This window comes from Hyperoodon ampullatus (genome assembly GCF_949752795.1).
Source record: "Hyperoodon ampullatus genome assembly, chromosome: 8".
In the NCBI taxonomy this organism is placed as follows: domain Eukaryota; kingdom Metazoa; phylum Chordata; class Mammalia; order Artiodactyla; family Ziphiidae; genus Hyperoodon; species Hyperoodon ampullatus.
In genome coordinates this window covers 86,863,518-86,880,248 of record NC_136921.1, presented here as the reverse complement: position 1 = coordinate 86,880,248, position 16,731 = coordinate 86,863,518, and the positions used below count along the sequence as shown (strand labels likewise).

The window sequence follows — 16,731 nt, the reverse complement described above, 5'->3', positions numbered from 1 at the left end:
TCTTTACATTTATGGGCAACTGATTTTCAACAAACATACGAAGGCAATTCAATAGGGGAAAGATAGTCTTTTTAACAAACTGCTGGGAAAACTGGATAGCCATATGTAAAGAAGATTAAGTTAGAAACTTTCCTCACATAATGCACAAAAATTACCTCAAAATGGATCACAAACCTCAATACAAGAGACTGGGGATGGGGACTGACTGCAAATGGACAGGAGGGAATCTTTTTACGGTGACAGAAATATTCTAAAACAGGTTGTAAAACTAGGCAAGTGTACTAAGAATAATGAACTGTACACTTAAAATGCATGAATTTAATGCTATGTATATCATACCTCAATAAAGCTGCTTTAATTAAATCTCTACTAAGTGACAAACTCTTAAGCAAGCATCTCTTAAAAAAAATGTTTTTAAGTGCTAATAGTGAGGCACATGCTTATTCAATGTCAGTTTTTCCAAGTCCACCTCTTCTTGAACTGGTTTAGAAAAAAGAACTGTGTTGCTAACATCAGTTTAAAATAAAATTTCGTATGAGTGAAAGCTTAAGTAAATTATATACCCCCAGAATTTTAGGAAAAAACACATCAAAGGTAAAAGAATTACAGTTGAGAAAAATCTAAAAAATCTCACGCCACATTCTTATCTGAAATTTTCACATATATTGAAAAATTGTGCAAAAAAAATTTCCACTTAGCTTTAAATAAGCCATTATAGACTAATAATATTTTGTTTGCAGCTTAATATAAGGGGCCAAGTCACCACTCAATCTTTCAGCACTTTAACTAAAGGTGTCAGCCTGAAAATGAACCTAAAATGGTAGGTAACACCCATTAATCTGTGACATCCTTCACAGATGAGTGATGCATTTAAAAGATGAAATTTGCCTGGATATAAATCTATGGTGATACGTGGGATCAAAACTTGAGTTTTTTCCCAAGTTAAGTACATCATCTACCAACATAAATGCTCTTCTGTCATTAAAAAAAAAAACTTCATATTATAAAAAATTTATAGGTAACACTCTAAAAAGCCATGTAACATATTCCAGTACTACAAGGAACATTTAAAGGACAGATATAATTAGCTCTTAATATACAACTAATAGGTTAACAATACTGAGATATATTCTAGCCCAAGATCAATTTCTATTGCCAAATGCAACTCTCTTCATAATTCTGGAAGAAACAAATCACCGATTCTATATGTAAGGTCATACAACTGATATGTATTCAAACGCTGTATATCTTGCGATACCGACATCCTCAAAAGGAAGATGGCACATGATATAAAGAACTGTTTTCCAGTATTTTACTTTAAGTGCTTAAGAAAGGGAATTCCCTGGCAATCCAGTGGTTAGGACTCGGCTCTCTCACTGCCGGGGCCTGGGTTGGATCTCTGATTGGGGAACTAAGATCCTGCAACCCGAGAGGCGCGGCCAAAAAAAAAAAGTGCTAAAAAAAAAAAAAAAAACGGGTGGCAATTACACCACAAACACCTATCTATCCTGTAACATAGGCCATTGATGGTTAAGTTTTAATTTTTACTATATCTGGCTATATGTCAAGTAAGCAAAAGGCCATCTCAATATAAAGAATATCCTGGATTGCAAAGAGAAATCCAGAGCCTGATAAAGATCCAAAAAGTTTAAAAAATATACACGGCTTCCCTGGTGGCGCAGTGGTTGAGAGTCCGCCTGCCGATGCAGGGGACACAGGTTCGTGTCCTGGTCCGGGAAGATCCCACATGCTGCGGAGCGGCTGGGCCCGTGAGCCATGCCTGCTGAGCCTGCACCTCCGGAGCCTGGGCTCCACAACGGGAGAGGCCACAACAGTGAGACAGGCCCGCATACCACACACACACAAAAAAAATGTAAAAAATACAAAATAATGGAGCTATAGGCAACTAAAACAACCAAAGAGTAGAAAATTCTGTACTTTTCTTTTTTTAAAGGACTGGGTTGGAAATTGAGGAGAATATCTTAGAACAGCTGATAAGGCATTTTTAGAATTTATAATGCTAAGAAATGTTAACACTGAAAATAAAGGCCAATACCCAGTTTTCAAATTCACAAGTCCTTTAGCATGTTTAGCATTTTCTCTTTAGAGACTTCAGTTTGCAATGAATAAAGGCTACCATTATTGATGACTCTTCACTGAGATTTAAGAAATAAAATTCTTTATCTGCTAATTGGTGCTAAGTATCAAGGACTTTATTGGTTGGAGTAGACAGAAGAAAGTGGTTAAGAGGCTTCACAGAAACAACCCCTGCTGGCACATTACCCACTAGAGAAGACAAAGACTACTTATGTGAACTCTAAGTCTCTAGATTAAAAACACCAAAAAAGTCCCTTCATGTAGTACCAAGTCCAAGCTCTATAAGTAAACAGAAGCTAAACAATTTTGAGCTTAGCTAAAAAGAAGTGTTATTGTTTGTATTATGTTTCTATAATTTTGCAAGTCACTAAGCTAGTGAAGGTGTCACTTAAACAATTTATAACTTTTGATATAAACTAACTTTAGTAATTACTTCTGTATCTCCCAAGTTTCCAAATCATTTAACAGTAGCAGTAAAGTTAGATGAAAAGATACATCAACTTTATAAACTGTTTGCCAAATAAACTGAACAAATAAGTCATACCACACTTGCAACATATATATGCCTAAGATTTCCCATTATATATTCAGTTCATTATCCTCAATTTGTTTAATTAATGAGCACTTCATACTCAGAGATGCAATCCAATCCCACAAAGACTTATGATTTAAAATGTAACCTTAAGCCATCTTTAAACAGTTCCAAAAAGACCTCAGGAGACTGCTGCTATTTAAAATAAAATAGTTATTTCTGACAAAACCAAAATTAGTAAAGAAGAGATTTTTTAGAAAGGCTCTTTCAACAACAAATCAAAATTTACATACCTGTAATATCAAGAACAGAAGGAGATGCAATGTAGTATCTATGAACTGTTTCAAGAAGTTGAGCACCATGGCCTTGACCTTGAAATGGAGTCAATATCAGCATCTGACTATAGTAAAGAAATTATATTAAAATATCACATGACCGGTTTACAAATTGCAAGTCACTACAGTAATATAAACACTTCAAAGTTTGTGTGATTTTTTTTTCAATCCAACTTCAAGAATTCCAAAAATTATTGAGATGCTCAAAACTGTAAACATTTAATCTTCCACACTGTTTCAAAGGGAACAATGAAATAAATCAGTACATAGCCAATGAATAATGGTGATTTTTTTAAAACAAACCAACACTATTATAACAAGTATTGGAAACTTCAGCAGTTCCTTCTTCTGAAATAAAAGACAAGGCACGTGTTATACTGCCAATTACCTTACACGTGGCCGGGTTTTGTCTGGGTACACATAGTAATTATAGACTGTCATGTAGCCTACGGTCGCAAAGAGTGTAGCTCCGTCCTTATTATACTTCTCAAATCTGCAGATAAAACAGAAAGCCAAGCAGGTCAATTACAGTCGCGCTCCCATGCAGTGTCCATTTTCTTTTCCATTCTCTGACTGAATTTTCAGTGTCAGCAAGCTACTCTGTGAGGGCCCAATGGGTACACCTGCTATGTTCTGAATATACAATTCACTTAATTGGTGTGCAGCAACTTGGATAAATCAGACCTCTTTACATCACTTCAGTGCACTTGCCTATTATAAAGATGAATAGGTGGCAAGTAAAAGAAAACACAGGCAAAGCTCGTTTTACTGTTTAAGCCTACATTCAGGGCCCTAACGGACAACAGCATTTTATTCAACTCTATTCTCAAGGTCTTCCTAAGCATAATGAAGGAAAACTCAAGCCTCATAAACAATAGTTTTTCTTTCCTGGGAAAAATATCATTATACTGTCCTAATAATTGGGCCGCCACAATTAAAATGCTGGCTTTGTGGAGGTAATAAGGTCTACTGTTGCTTTAGAACTGTACTTACACTAGAAAGTAGTGCCATCTTTCATCATCCACGTCAATAAAGCTAGCAGTTTCAATAAACCACATCAAAAAGGTCTGAAGCCTTTCATGATATTCTCGAAAGCCTCTACATGTCATGTCAGCCTAGGGAAAAAGCCAGGAAAAGTCAGGTGAAACTCATCACAGAGGTAAGTGAAAGTCTGTAGAACACAAAACTATCCTGTGGGAAAGTGTTTAGAAGTCTCAGATTAAGATGTGTACACAGACACACATACAAAACAGATCTTTGTTTTTAATGCTGACCAAGACTTGTTTCCTGAAGTTAGAATAAATCACGGAAAACACCACATCAAAACAGGACACAGGTTTCAGGCAAATGAGGTACTTTCACCCAGGGAATATTTAGATTTATTTTTACCTTATAAATCTGAAAGGTAAAGTTTTCTCCTCCTGTTGGACTGAGAACAGAGTATGTATGAAGTAAGGTTCCAAATGGCTTGAAATCAACTTCTTTTTCCAGCAACGAAAGAAAATCATTCGTGTTTGTGCAAAATCCAGGTGGAATGATTTGTCTAATTTTGCCCTCAACATCATCTGCCTAAGGAATGGAGATTAAAGGACACAAAAAAATTAATAAATTTGACTTAGTTAAATATGCTTAGTTTTTCTGAAATGGACAAAACCCACAAATATCACAAGACTTCAATTCACTGTTAAACTAAAGATCAAACACACAGTGAACTGGGAAAGGATGAGTTTCATGTGTATAAGATGCTGCCACAAAAATGTCAGATGAACACAAGTATAACACAGAAATAAAAAAGAGGAGGTGGGTAGCCTGAAATCAACTACAAGAATGAGGGCAATCCTATAGAAATTTCTAACATCATGTAGAAAATGCTGACCATGTCCCTTCAAGACGATTTAAACTGGCCAAAACAAAACGCTGCTTATTATTTTACACGGCTGCTTATTATGTTACATGTGTCAAGGAGAGTATATTATCCAAGACATGAAAGGATCACCAGCAGTAGTGAGGTGAGGCTAGGGTCTGACCAAACAAATGGCAACCTCACCATGAGCAAGTAGGTCATAACTCCCTCATACACGAAACTCAAAATTAAGATAAAAAATATACCCACTTAGGAAATACATAAATTATATGAATGGATATATTATCCACTCATCCTATAATGTGGCACAATTTTTACAGAGTTGGATTTGTGACAGTAAAAAGAGGCAAGACTGGACAACAAAATTAAACTCAGAGATTAAAATTATCCTTGTTAAATAACCTCAATGAATGTTAAACTATCAGCTGAGCAGACTTCATAATCCTTTTCAAAACCCCAAAGACCACTTGATTGAATACATTTACTACTTCTCTTTAACCATGAATATTTGATGAAGTCTTACAATAAAGTATTACTGCTTCTCACCAGGCAATAAAACTTAATGAATTGGTCTCAACTTAACAAAACCTTATCCCTCAATACAGTCCCTAAAAGCCTGACATTACATTCAACAAAATGAGCTTGCATTCTATTCAAACTTTTTCCTGAACAATGAGGCCAGGTTTTTACTTAATGGAGTTTGCCGTGAGTTCAGCTGTAATGTTTGTATTGTATCTATTTCCACAAGGACTGACACAAGAACACTTTGTGTTAACTTACTAAGCAGCTCTTTCATACCGTTTACATGCATGATGGGTATTAGTTCTAAACCAAGACCCTTGCTACTTAGCATTCAAAACAGGGAAATTAAGATGCTTAGGACAAAATACACTACAAAAGGCTAATACAACATGCTACTAATTCCTGTCCTTTCAACCATCTTTTAACTAAGCAGAAGCAATGCACCTGCAGATGAATAGCACTTTATTATCATTCAGTTACATTTTAGGATAGAGAACGAAGGATGGAATTTATCACAAACAAGTTTTATTTTCAATGCTCTGGTACTACCAACATTTATATATAACTTGTTTATAGCTATTAAAAAAAGCTATTATTTAAAAATATAGCTCTTCGACATTTTGCCCAACAGCTTATTTCTAATATGTGCACCAGTCCTTACAATCCATTCACCCTAAGATCAGATAAACTGCATTTGACAGGACCACTTTTGCTTATTTTTAAAGTACTATTTGATAAATTATTTTTCCTTGATACTGCTATCTAATGTGAAGAGACCATCTTAAGCATATTTTATAGAATTTGTACAATTTCAATAATTACAAGAGGAAAGTGTAGTAATAAGGGATAGGTTTAATAGGTCTGTTGTGTGGCAATTAAAATCCAAAGTAGTGTTGGGTAAAGTAGTATTAATTCAAGTTTTAAAAAGTCAAGAAACACTACTTTTAAATAAAGAGGTTTACAATCTATCAATTTAAAAGAAAACACTTCAAGGCATATACAGTGTATATAATTTTAACTTTAAAAACTTTCCCTATGTCCTGTCTTCTCAACAAGGCATTGCAAAGCATGATCAAATAACTTCACATATCAGACACCAAATGTACTTCAAAGATTTCTCAGAAACTCTAAGTTTCAAGTAGCAGTTCAGATAGCAGATAAAGCAGCCAAAGATTTGAGCTCAACAAAGTTGAAAGAGAGTTAATGTTTAACTTTCAGCCTTCAAGGGATACCTATTTATTGTAATAAATATCTTCAAATAAATATTTTGCTCTGGGCAAGTTTACACATTAAGAACTTTTACAGGGGAATGAAAGGCCAAGTTTAAAAACAAGGAATCTGTTACATATAAAACATTAGAGAAAATGTATATGTATTACATAAAATACATAACATAAAACCAAACAGCTCTTCAAACCCAGAATTCAGAACTTTGCACCACCAAAGGAAAAATGTCTGCATTTCTCTATTAAATGGATTCTGCTTTAAGAAAAAAAAAAATCCTATAACTGTCATGTCTTACAGATCTGTACTCTTTTCTAAAAGAATAAATATATTTTAGTTCAGTTAAATATTCATTTTTCATATTGGATTACTGGCCAGACAATAAAATTACCACTAGAGAAAACCCCCATATACTCATTTTCAATTGAATGTAGAATTAAAGATTAACTAAAACCTTTTAGTTCCAATGCTTGTGGCTAAAAGTTTAGATTCTGTTTCTGAAGATCCCTGAAAAATTCCCTATCTTCAAGAATATTCTAAACTTTAAGTAAAATTATGTAAAAATACAGTTCTAGAAAAGGATAAGAAATTAAGCTGACTAGATCAAGAATCTAGAATACAACCTGATATATTTAATAAGGATATGCCTTACAAATGTTTTCCTAACCCTTGGCAATATCTTTTTAATAAGGAAAGCATAAAAGTAACTCTTCTATTCAGGTCTTCTCTTAGGTGACTCAAGATGAAATATTTTAGATTGTATACTTTCTGACTATGGTCATCTCAATTTCCAATGTTCTGTACTTTGTTACACGTGAGATGTTTCCATGAAGCAATTTTTACAATTTTTCGTCACTGCATAAAGCAATGTACCTGAGACTAACTGGTAGTCTGCTATAATACAAATATGTTTACACTTGTACACATGTACTTATCACATTCGAAAACCAAATTACCTCTTTAGTGTCTTATCTTAAACAGCAGCATTTGTCTAAGGTGCTTTATTTTTGAAATAGCAACTTTAGAGCCATGTTAAATAGTAGTACATGCTATCCTTTACTTGGCTAAAGTGGTGAAGACTTAACATTAACTATAATTCTAAGAATATGCTATAAAACAAGCAAAAAAACTCCATATCTACATAATTTGTGCAAGATATGCTACAAAAACAAGCAAAAACACTCCATATCTACATAACGTGCTCAATCTTACATTCTCTGACAATATTTAAGCTGTAGAAATTTCCATATTGTTAGAGGCGTAGAGAAAAAGCGTGAATATTTCAACTACTGGAAAAACAAAGGTCGCATTATGTTAATTTATACTGCATTAGTGTTTTGCAACCTAAACTCACAACAAAGTTCCAAGATAAAAATCTAAATACATAATTTTAAAGCTTTTTATGATACTTCATTAAAAAATTACTCATTAAGAATGCTGACACCATTATCAAAAAAAGAATATAGTGGAATATACTGAAATATTATTAGTCTACCAAAGAGTTATTTTTTCACTTCCTCAAGATTAAATTTTTATAAATACACAGGATTTTTCTATTAAAAGAGCCCTAAGGAATCCAGAAAATTTAAAAAATCTGCTCTCATCTACTCTCAAACTCAATCCATATTAATGAGAGACAAGGATAAAATAGATGACTGAAATTCACAGATAATACAAACCTTATCTATGTATTTCAACTTTCTCCAACAAAACTTTCCCTAATTGTTAGCAGTTAGCAATACTGAACAATCTTAGTTACACACCCTTCCACTAAAAAGCAATGAAATTACCTCGAGAGGGCAAGGAGGTATCGATAAAGGCAAAGATCAGGGACAACCATAAGATGAACAAACCACCAGTGTCTGAATAATCAAGTTTATTGTATCGCAAAATTCAAAATAATTATGTTGTCTTTAAAGAGGACGGCTAGTGGAGATGTTTTACAGGCATCTTAATTGTAACTAAAAAATTTCAGGTGCCACTGGAGAGCATGTAAAAGAAAAAGAATGGATGATGAAAGATTAACATAATGGCAAAATTTTAACAAGCAAATAACTTCTAAGCAGATTTGCTGTGGTATATTTTTCATATGCAAAAATAATGCTACATAGTAGAGTCTGCAAAAACTCAATTATGATATATAATAACCTCAAAATGATACATCTAAAACAAAAATCTTGGGCTTTTTCCACTTAAATCTACTTCTCCCATCTTCCCCATCTCAGTGAATAGTACCACTACTGCTTAAGCAATGGGATCCTCCTCGTTCCTCTTTCCCTCATCAATCACATTTAATTCAACAGCAAATGCTACTGGCTCTACCTCCAAAGATATATCCTCAACCAGACAACTAAATGCAGTGTGGCCTGTAACACTGCAACATTCTGGTCTCCCTTCTTTCACTCTTGCCCCCTACAGTGTGTGCTCTGCACAGCAGCCAGAATCATCTTTTAAAAATATAAACCCTGGGCTTCCCTGGTGGCGCAGTGGTTGAGAGTCTGCCTGCTGATGCAGGGGACACGGGTTCGTGCCCCGGTCAAGGAAGATCCCACATGCTGCGGAGTGGCTGGGCCCGTGAGCCATGGCTGCTGAGCCTGCGCGCCCGGAGCCTGTGCTCCGCAGCGGAAGAGGCCACAACAGTGAGAGACCCACATACCGCAAAAAAATATATATATATAAACCCTATCATATAACCCCCACCTACTTAAAACCTCCAAAGGCTATCAACTACTCTTACTCCATATGACCTTAGTTTCGCCAACCCCCTTCAACCATCTCCTACCTTTCTCTCCATCACCACAACGACTTAACAACAGTGATCTTTCTGGACAACAAAAATGCCAAGAATGTTCTCATTTCAGGGCCTCTGCATACGTTGATCCCTTCAGATTACTACATGGCTGTCTCCTTTTCATTCAGAAACCAGCAAAATGTTTCTTCATACATTAACGTATTTTCATACGTATTAATTTGTTTATTTAATATTTGTTCATTGACTGCTCCTCTTGGCAAGAAGGTAAGCTTCATGAGAGCAGTGACTTTGCTTTGTTTGCTACTAGATTCCTGGCATCAAGAACACAGAAGGCATTGTGAAATGAACATTCTCACTGCAAACTGAGAAGAGGCAAGCCCATTCCTCCCACATCTGCTACCCATTCTTTTTTTATAAGGGGAAAAAGAGGTCTCTGCTTGAATATGTAATTTAAATAAATGATCTTCGACCATGAAGCAAATAAATAGTCCTACAAAAAGGCATTATAAAAGATGGATTCCTTACTCCTAACACAGTACTTCTAAATGGAGAAAGCTGGTTTTCAAGAATGGAACAATTAGAAGTCAATGCAAATACATAGCTATTTTCACTGCACATAATATTTGAAAGATTCATCAATAACTAAGTCAATAGTTCCTTTGGAAGAAATCAATTCAGCACTACCAGCCGGAACTTAAAAAACAAAACAAAACAAAAAGCCCCAAACCAGCAAACCCCTCAAACAAAAGTGAATTTTGTACAACACAAGAAAAAAAAACCACCACTGCATTTTTAAAGAGTATCTAGCGGGCTTGAAATTTTAACAATCTAATAAGAAATATTTGATTATAAAAAGCTCCATTTTACTAAGTCTGTGTTAAATGCTAGTTTATCTAAGATTAAATCTTTTCAAGTATCAAATCACCACAACTACAGTATTATTCAGAATCACTTTTATATCTGCAAATTTTCAAAAATTTCCAAGGGACACAAACCACTGAATAAAACAAATATTAAGTGCAGTTACATATTATTTATCTGACAAGCTTAGGCGTCTCAAACAGAATGGGAAATGGGAACAAAAAAAAGTAAGTGCTCAAAGTATTTCTGACACTGAAGTTTGAATAACGGATATAAGAGACTATTTTAGACCTCTTTATGCTATATACGATTCATGTTACAATTCCATTAAGTTTACTAATATGGTATTTTTCCCCATAAGGGGACTATTTGCAAGAGGAAAGTCCCTCACACCAGCAGTAAATTGAGAGCTAATAGCGTAGAAGTATGGGAGCAGGCAAAAATAAATCCACATTGTAAAAAACAGAAATAAAAACTAATAAGCACAAGCGCCTGGTCCCATTTAGAACAGGTCATAAACAGTTCTATAATCACATCTTTTAAGAGGGTATTACTATATATTATGCATACTACGACTAAGTGATTCTCTCCCATGTACAATACGAATCATTTATTGATACTAGTTGTGGGACTTTGGGCAAGTCCTTTACAATAAAAGAAAACAAACAAAAAATAATAATAATAAAAGGGGGCAAATCAACCAACGCAAGTAATGAGAGAAGGTTTTACAATAAAAGGGTGGGGCACAAGGTTGGCAAAAGGCTTAAGTCAGAAATTTAAAGTTAGTTAAAGCCTTGAAAAAGTTGGCTTCAATATCTTTAAATAGGAATGCCCAGGAACAGAACAAGTCTAAAATATATAATTTTGGGGGACTTCCCTGCTGGCGCAGTGTTTAAGAATCCGCCTGCCAATGCAGGGAACGCAGGTTCTAGCCCTCATCTGGGAAGATCCCACATGCCGTGGAGCATCTAAGCCCGTGCGCCACAACTACTGAGCCTGCGCTCTAGAGCCTGTGCTCCGCAACACGAGAAGCCACCGCAATGAGAAGCCCATGCACCGCAATGAAGAGTAGCCCGCGCTTGCCTCAACTAGAGAAAGCCCACACGCAACAACCAAGACCCAAGGCAGCCAAAAAAAAAAAAAAAAATAGAAGTGTCTTTTCCACAAATACTAAAAAAAAAAAAAGGGAGAAAATGGTAGGAAGAAATAAGTCACCAGTACCAAACAATTTCAAAAGCCAGCTAATCTAATCCATATTCCATTAGACTTGGGAATACTGTGGCCTGTGGGTCCACCCTCTGAGCCTGAAGCTCCACCTTCAAAATTGTTCTTCCTTTTTCTTGAAAGGTAGCACAAGTTTGCAGCTGAATAGTGTTATCAGCCTGTTTCCTGCCTATAGAATTTTAGAAGTCCATTAGCCTTCCCTCATTCTGTCAGTCCAAACTGGCCGTGTTTCTGCTGATATAACACTCTCGAAAAACCTTGTGGGTAATCTGTGTATACCATGAAGGTTCATGTCAATAGACAAGACGGTCCTCCACAGATGTTCCCTGAATTCATATCATAGAATTCAATCCCTATTCCTGGCTTTGTTGAGATTACGGAGAACAGTGAGTCACATGCCTATCTCTTCAGCAAAACAAGATTACTTAGCCATACTGTTGGCTTTCTCCCCACAGCACACTTGCCTGACAATGAATCTTCTAATTTTAGTGTCTTCAGAACAGGCTGAGAATCTCCCAAATCATCAAGTCCTAGATCTTTTTTGCTTAACAGTTCTTCCCTCAATTTCTCTCTTTCCTCTCACATTTTACTAAAAGCAAGAAACCAGGCCAAAGCTTCAATACTTTGTTTGGAAAACTACTCAGCTAAGTATTCAAGTTTACTGCTTACAAGTTCTCCTTTCCACATTAACGCAGGACACAATTCAGCTAGGCTTTCTGGCATTACACAACAAAGATCTCCTTTACTCCAGCTGCCAATAACATGTTCCTCAATTCCTTCTGGGTGCTCACCAGAGGCACCTTTTATTGGACTGTTACTAGTACTAGAGGGCATTCCTATTTCTATCAACATTCTCTTTTATAATGATATAGTATGTATTCTCTAAGATGATAAAAAAGTTTTCTCTCCCATGTTCCTAACTTTGCTCTGAGTCCTCACCAGCAGTGCCTTTAACATCCATATTTCTACCAACAGTTTGTTCAAGGCAATTTGCTTTTTCTATCATGTGTCTCAAAATTCTTCCAGTTTCTACCTATTACACATTTCTAAAGACATTTCTACAGTTTTAGTTGTTACAGTAGTATCCCACTTCCTGGTACAAAAATCTGTATTAGTTTCCTGTGGTTGCTGTACTAAATTATCACAAACATGGAGGCTTAAAACAACAGAAACGTATTCTCTCACAGTCTAGAGGCAAAATCTAAAATCAATATCACTGAGCTGAAATCAGGGTGTCATCAGGGCCACACTCCTTCCAGAGGCTCTGAAGGAGAATCTGTTCCCTGCCTCTTCCAATTCCTGGTGGCTACTAGCGTTCTCTGGCTTGTGGCCACATTACTCAGCCTCTGTGGTCATGCTGCCTTTGGTGGGGCCATAATTCAGCCTGCCACAGGTGCATACGCTTCATACTCTGCCTTTACCCTCTTTTGGTTCATTTGCTTCAAATAGTTTTATAATGTAATCAGCTTAATTATCCATGTTCATAAAGGAATATATATTAGGAAACTTGGGATTAGAAATATAGCAAGAGAAATTTTAATAAGAAAATTGTACATGAAGTAAATGCAGAAAATTTAGCTAGTTCCCTTCATCTTATTTAACTTTTGGGAAAATAAGTACTTTTAATGTCCAAAATAAAAAACTAAAGTTGGTAAATAAAATGTAACTCTGATCAAGCGAAGGTTTTTATGGAAAACGTCCACGCAGGAAACAGATCAGGCTAAGGATCGTGATCACAGGGTTAACTGGAATGACAGGCAGACAATCATTTCCATAACTAAATATTAAATATGTGGTTTTAAAGCTGCTATATAACAGATTCTCTCCTCCCTCAAACTTTTACATCTTATAATCTGTTTTATACTCAATTAGAAAACAGTTAAAAATAAATTTATTTCTGTTCTTACCTCTACACAGTCAAAGTTCTCATCAACTTTAGATGCATATTCAACACGGAACATTGTTGACAGGCTACCAGCAATATAATATAACAAGATCTTCAGACCCTTGTAACCAAAAGCAGTTTCACTAAAAGGGGAAAAACAGCAGTAGTCTAAGACCCGAAAATGAATCTTTACAAAGTCAAGACAAAGTATTAACCCTACATATAAACAAGTTTAACTTCATGGGTAGTTTCAAGATTTTAAACTATACTTATTAAAAACAAACACACAAACAAACCATACTGTAATGAAACTGTGCCTCCGCTTTCCTCATTTATAAAATGAGAGAATAATAACACCTACCTCAAGGATGTTTTATGGGTTAAATGAACAAGTTAATACATGTCAACTGTGTATAATATTGACTGGCACATTGTACAAGTATACTACAGCTACTGTTGCTGCTCTTACTGTTGCTACTACTAGGAGGTATTTCAAATCAGAGACAAGTAATGTCAAATTGATTCCTGGCTAGGCAAGCAGCTAAGACGTAGCCTTAGCCCAGTGCTTCCAACTTACCACTTGCATCCATCACCAACATCCAGAGCTGCTGAAAGTGGTGAGTGATAGTACCTGTATGATCACACCCCACTTATGAACTCAGAAAGCAGATCTGGAGCTGCTGCTATTTTTTTCCAACCTTGCTTCCCGCTACCCATCTACACCTTGCTACCCATCTACACCTTTTTCAGCTTAAAAAAAAGTCTTCTGGGACTTCCCTGGTGGTCCAGTGATTAAGAATCCACGCTCCCAATGCACGGGGCATGGGTTCGATCCCTGGTAGGCAGAGATCCTGCACACTGAGCCAAAAAAAAAATCCAGAATGGGTAAAACTATAAAGACAGAAAGTAGATTAGTGACTACCCAGGGCTAGGGAGGGTAGGAGAAAGAGGGAACAACTGCTAATTGGTCACAATGGCAATTTTGGTGGGAGGGATGAAAATGTTCCAAAATTGGCAGTGGTGATGATTGCACAACTCTCAGTATGCTAAAACCCGTGGAACTTTACACTTTAAAAAGCTGAACTGTATGATAGAGGTTTTTTTTTTTTAAGGTGATTACTGAAAGAGTGGTTAAAAGAAGAAGTGTCATTTCCAGATTTCTGTCTAGGCTACCAAAACAAAATATGAGCAGTGTCCATTCTAGGACTCTGAAAATTATATGTAGTAGAAAGGAGTGGCAATGACACTAGGATCAAGATCAATGTCATGGGTCCCAAGATACAGTTATCATGATTATGTGATTGTCATCTGCCTACCTTAGAGGAGGGGTATGCAAGCACACCACTTATAATGACATGCAAAGTGAGTGTGCAAAATGCCATTAAGAAGCAGTACCTGTGAAACTAGATCCTACTCACTAAGATATTACCATAGGAAGAGATTTTAAATAGCAGTAAGAGGAAGAGAATAAAATAAAAAGCTCCTTAAAGATAGAGATACAAAGAGAAAGCATTCTTATTTTTATGGTGTAATAAAACCTGTTTAAAATATGAAAGGCTCAGGGCTTCCCTGGTGGCGCAGTGGTTGAGAGTCCGCCTGCCGATGCAGGGGACACAGGTTCGTGCCCCGGTCCGGGAAGATCCCACATGCCGCAGAGCGGCTGGACCTGTGAGCCATGGCCACTGAGCCTGCGCGTCCAGAGCCTGTGCTCCGCGACGGGAGAGGCCACAACAGTGAGAGGCCCACGTACCGCAAAAAAAAAAAAGAAAAAAAAAGAAAGGCTCAAATTTTGGCACAAATCAATATATAATAAAATTCAGTTATTAATATTTAAAAGCACATAAAATGCATATCTGATGTATTAATAAGAAATTCTCAAGAAACTTGTTCCATGAAGAGACATTTGTCAATTTAAAAACACATTAAATAAGTATGTCCAAAATGTTGAAATAAAGCATAGAGAAAATAGCAATAAGAGGGAATATTTTAAACGTCAACTATGTCTAAACACCCTTTCCTACTAAAAAAAACATGGTTCCTTGAGAATATGCCCGACTCCAGAACTAGCAGAGGAAGTACAAGGTGAATGTGGAACACCTTATTGTATCACAAGGTAACATGTCCTCAAAATGATGATGATGTATCAAAAGGACTCAAAAAGCCAGTTTGAAAGAAGAGCCACTTGTTGAATCTGTGATAATTTGAGCATCAAATTAATAACAGTAAAAGATTATAACCCATTAAGTTAAAAAAAGAATCCCTGAGTCTATTCTGATATAAACAATACACAAGGGGAAGAAGAGAAGCTGTTTTTTATTGTAGAATGCAAACTAATAACTGCTGAAGGTGTGGCAGAGTTAGAAAATTGCCATTTTACAATCATAGTAAAATACTGACAGGAATCATTAACAGTTTTAAAACTACTGAGCGGAAGTTTGATGGGAAACAGGATATTTTCACTCTCAGACTATCTCCCCACAGATTACATATAAATAACAAAGAAAAGCCCATCAACCTTTTAGTGGAGAAACCTGGCAGATACCTGTAAACTTAATGACCCAAGTTAGCTTAACCAACAATGGGACAAACTGACATCATGGACTTTCTGATATGACACACTGAGAAGGACATATACAACTTCTGTTGTGGTACTACAAAAATATGCATTATCTGAATTTAATCATGAAGAAACAATCAAATGAGTCCAAAATGGTTTATAAAACTAGCCTATTCTCTACAAAAATGTCAGTGCCATGGAAAACAAAGCCTGAGGAACTGTTTCAGACTAAAGGGACTAAAGAGAGATGACAACTAAATGCAATACGTGATTCTAGATTGGATCCAGGATGGGGAAAATTGTTATAAAAGAATTACTAGGAATCAACTGGCAAGGTTTGAAATGTGGATTATATTTTAGAAAACAGTACTGTATCAATGTTAAATTTCCTGAGTTTTGATAATTCTACTATGGTTACTGTCCTTGTTTTTATGAAATACATACTAAAGAATTTAGGAGTAAGAGAAGATATATCTGCAACCTACTCTCAAATGGTTCAACAACAACCTATCAATATATTTATATAAGAGAATGATTAAAGCCAATATAGCTAAATGTTAACAACTGATGATTGTAGATAAAGGATGTACAGAATATTATTCTTGCAACTTACTGTAAATTTGAAATTTTCTTCAAAATCAAAAGTTAAAAAAACAAAAGGTGACAGACTATTCTAATAATGTAATGAAGGTTTAGGAAATTAAAGAATTGTGCTGAATAGCCCAGGACATATCTTTAAAGTTGCTTCTGAAAATAAATTTCTCTTAATTGCTTATTCACTTGTCACAGAATAAACTTGAGCTTTCCAGATTTAGGGGAGTGTTTTCTAAAAGCAGTATAGCAAAATGGTAGGAAAAAAGGAGTAGTTATGAATATGG

At 35.8% G+C, this 16,731-nt stretch overlaps 1 protein-coding gene across 1 annotated transcript in view; it reads right to left on the bottom strand.

Annotated features, from left to right (window-relative positions):
* The window catches only part of HAT1 (histone acetyltransferase 1), a gene marked incomplete at its 5' end in the record, with an annotated part of 46,098 nt that overhangs the window by 16,308 nt on the left and 13,059 nt on the right, over window positions 1-16,731 (bottom strand). The window contains 5 exon segments of the mRNA XM_079710404.1: window positions 2,923-3,029; window positions 3,353-3,457; window positions 3,958-4,079; window positions 4,354-4,533; window positions 13,319-13,439. Of these exon segments, the coding sequence (XP_079566530.1) occupies window positions 2,923-3,029; window positions 3,353-3,457; window positions 3,958-4,079; window positions 4,354-4,533; window positions 13,319-13,439 (635 nt within the window).